At 30.1% G+C, this 1,629-nt stretch overlaps 1 protein-coding gene across 1 annotated transcript in view; it reads right to left on the reverse strand.

Annotated features, from left to right (window-relative positions):
• Positions 1-508: 508 nt before the first annotated feature.
• The window catches only part of HELRODRAFT_184413 (hypothetical protein), a gene marked incomplete at both ends in the record, with an annotated part of 6,657 nt that continues 5,536 nt past the window's right edge, over positions 509-1,629 (reverse strand). The window contains one exon of the mRNA XM_009025455.1: positions 509-626. Within this exon, the coding sequence (XP_009023703.1) occupies positions 509-626 (118 nt within the window). The remainder of the gene's footprint in view (positions 627-1,629) is intronic.

A 1,629-nucleotide genomic window follows, 5' to 3' on the forward strand; every position in this document is an offset into this window, starting at 1 on the left:
TAACCTTTTGGATTATTATAATCAGCATATTGCTTTTTGTGTCGGGAAGAAAAAAAAACTTTTCGAAAAATTCTAAAAAACAACAGCAAAAACATCAATAACCACAACAACAACATCAATAACCGCAACAACATCAACAACAACATCAATAACAACAACAACATCAACAATAATAACAACAACATCATCAACAACAACATCAACGGCAGTATTATCAGTAACAACAACCACAACAACAACAACAACATCAACAACAATAACAACAACAATACAACAATTTTCCAAAAAAAAACATTTTCTCAAAATTGCACTGGAATTGTTGGCTAAAAGTGATTCCCAATTGTAATACACTAATTAACCGCCTACTAAGATGATGATGAAGATGATGGTGAAGATGATGGTGATGATGAAAATGAGGATGATTATGATTATTATGATGATAATGATTTCCTGTCAAATTTTGTATCATGTGACCCTTAAATAACACCGCAACCATTTATATGCTCTATTAAAACTTGATGCTGTTGTTGTTGTTGATGTTGTTGTTGTTGATGTTTTTGTTGCTGCTGTTGTTGTTGTTGATGTTTTTGTTGCTGTTTTTGTTGTTATTGTTGTTGATGTTTTTGCTGTTGTTGTTGTTATCGTCGTTGATGTTGTTGTTATTGTTGTTGTTGATGGTGATGTTGTTGTTAAAGTTTTTAGCGCAGTAACAAGCAACACAAACATACCCACACACATCTAAACAACAACAACAACAACACTCTAGAATAGACAGTGGACACATTAACATATGTCCTTTCTGCCAAACACATCCGGACAATGTGCCACATCTGTCCAGCTGTCCACAGAATCCCACTGCCCTCAATCCAATAGTCCTGTGGAGAAACCCAGTCGCGGAACCCCGGTCCGATTCCTAGGAAGGGCAACAACAACAACAACAACAACACTCACATATAATACACAACATCCATGCAACTACATTGTTAAAATGCTCAAATGAATCCACTGTTTGAACACTAGCGAAGTATTTTAATACCATGTAAGATAGTAAGGCGAAATTCTTTTTTTAAAACAAATAGTAAATTTGGTACTAAAAACTCCCATTCCAATTTTTATTAATTATATTTTTATAAATATTTATATTATAATATAATTATTACCTAATAACTATTATAATAATACTATATGTAATACATGATACAAGGTTAGGTTATTAACTTATTATATTATTATGTTCTTGGTAAAATATTTTTTATGATGGGTATTTAAATATTTGGCTGTCTACAATACAGCATACAATACAAAATACAACATACAAAACAACATACAATAAAAATTACTAAATACAATACAAGTTACAACAAACAATATAAATTACTACATACAAAACTAATTACAACATACAATACAATATACAAAACTCGATATAAAATGCGACATACAATACAAAGTACAACATACAATACAAAATACAACCTACAATACAAAATGCAACATACAATACAAATTGCAAAATACCATACAAATTACAGCATGCAATACAAAATACAACATACTAAACAAAATACAATACACAACACTATAAAAATACAAATTACATATTACGATACAAAATACAACATGCAATAC

The sequence above is a fragment of the Helobdella robusta genome, assembly GCF_000326865.2.
Source record: "Helobdella robusta unplaced genomic scaffold HELROscaffold_418, whole genome shotgun sequence".
Classification (NCBI taxonomy): domain Eukaryota; kingdom Metazoa; phylum Annelida; class Clitellata; order Rhynchobdellida; family Glossiphoniidae; genus Helobdella; species Helobdella robusta.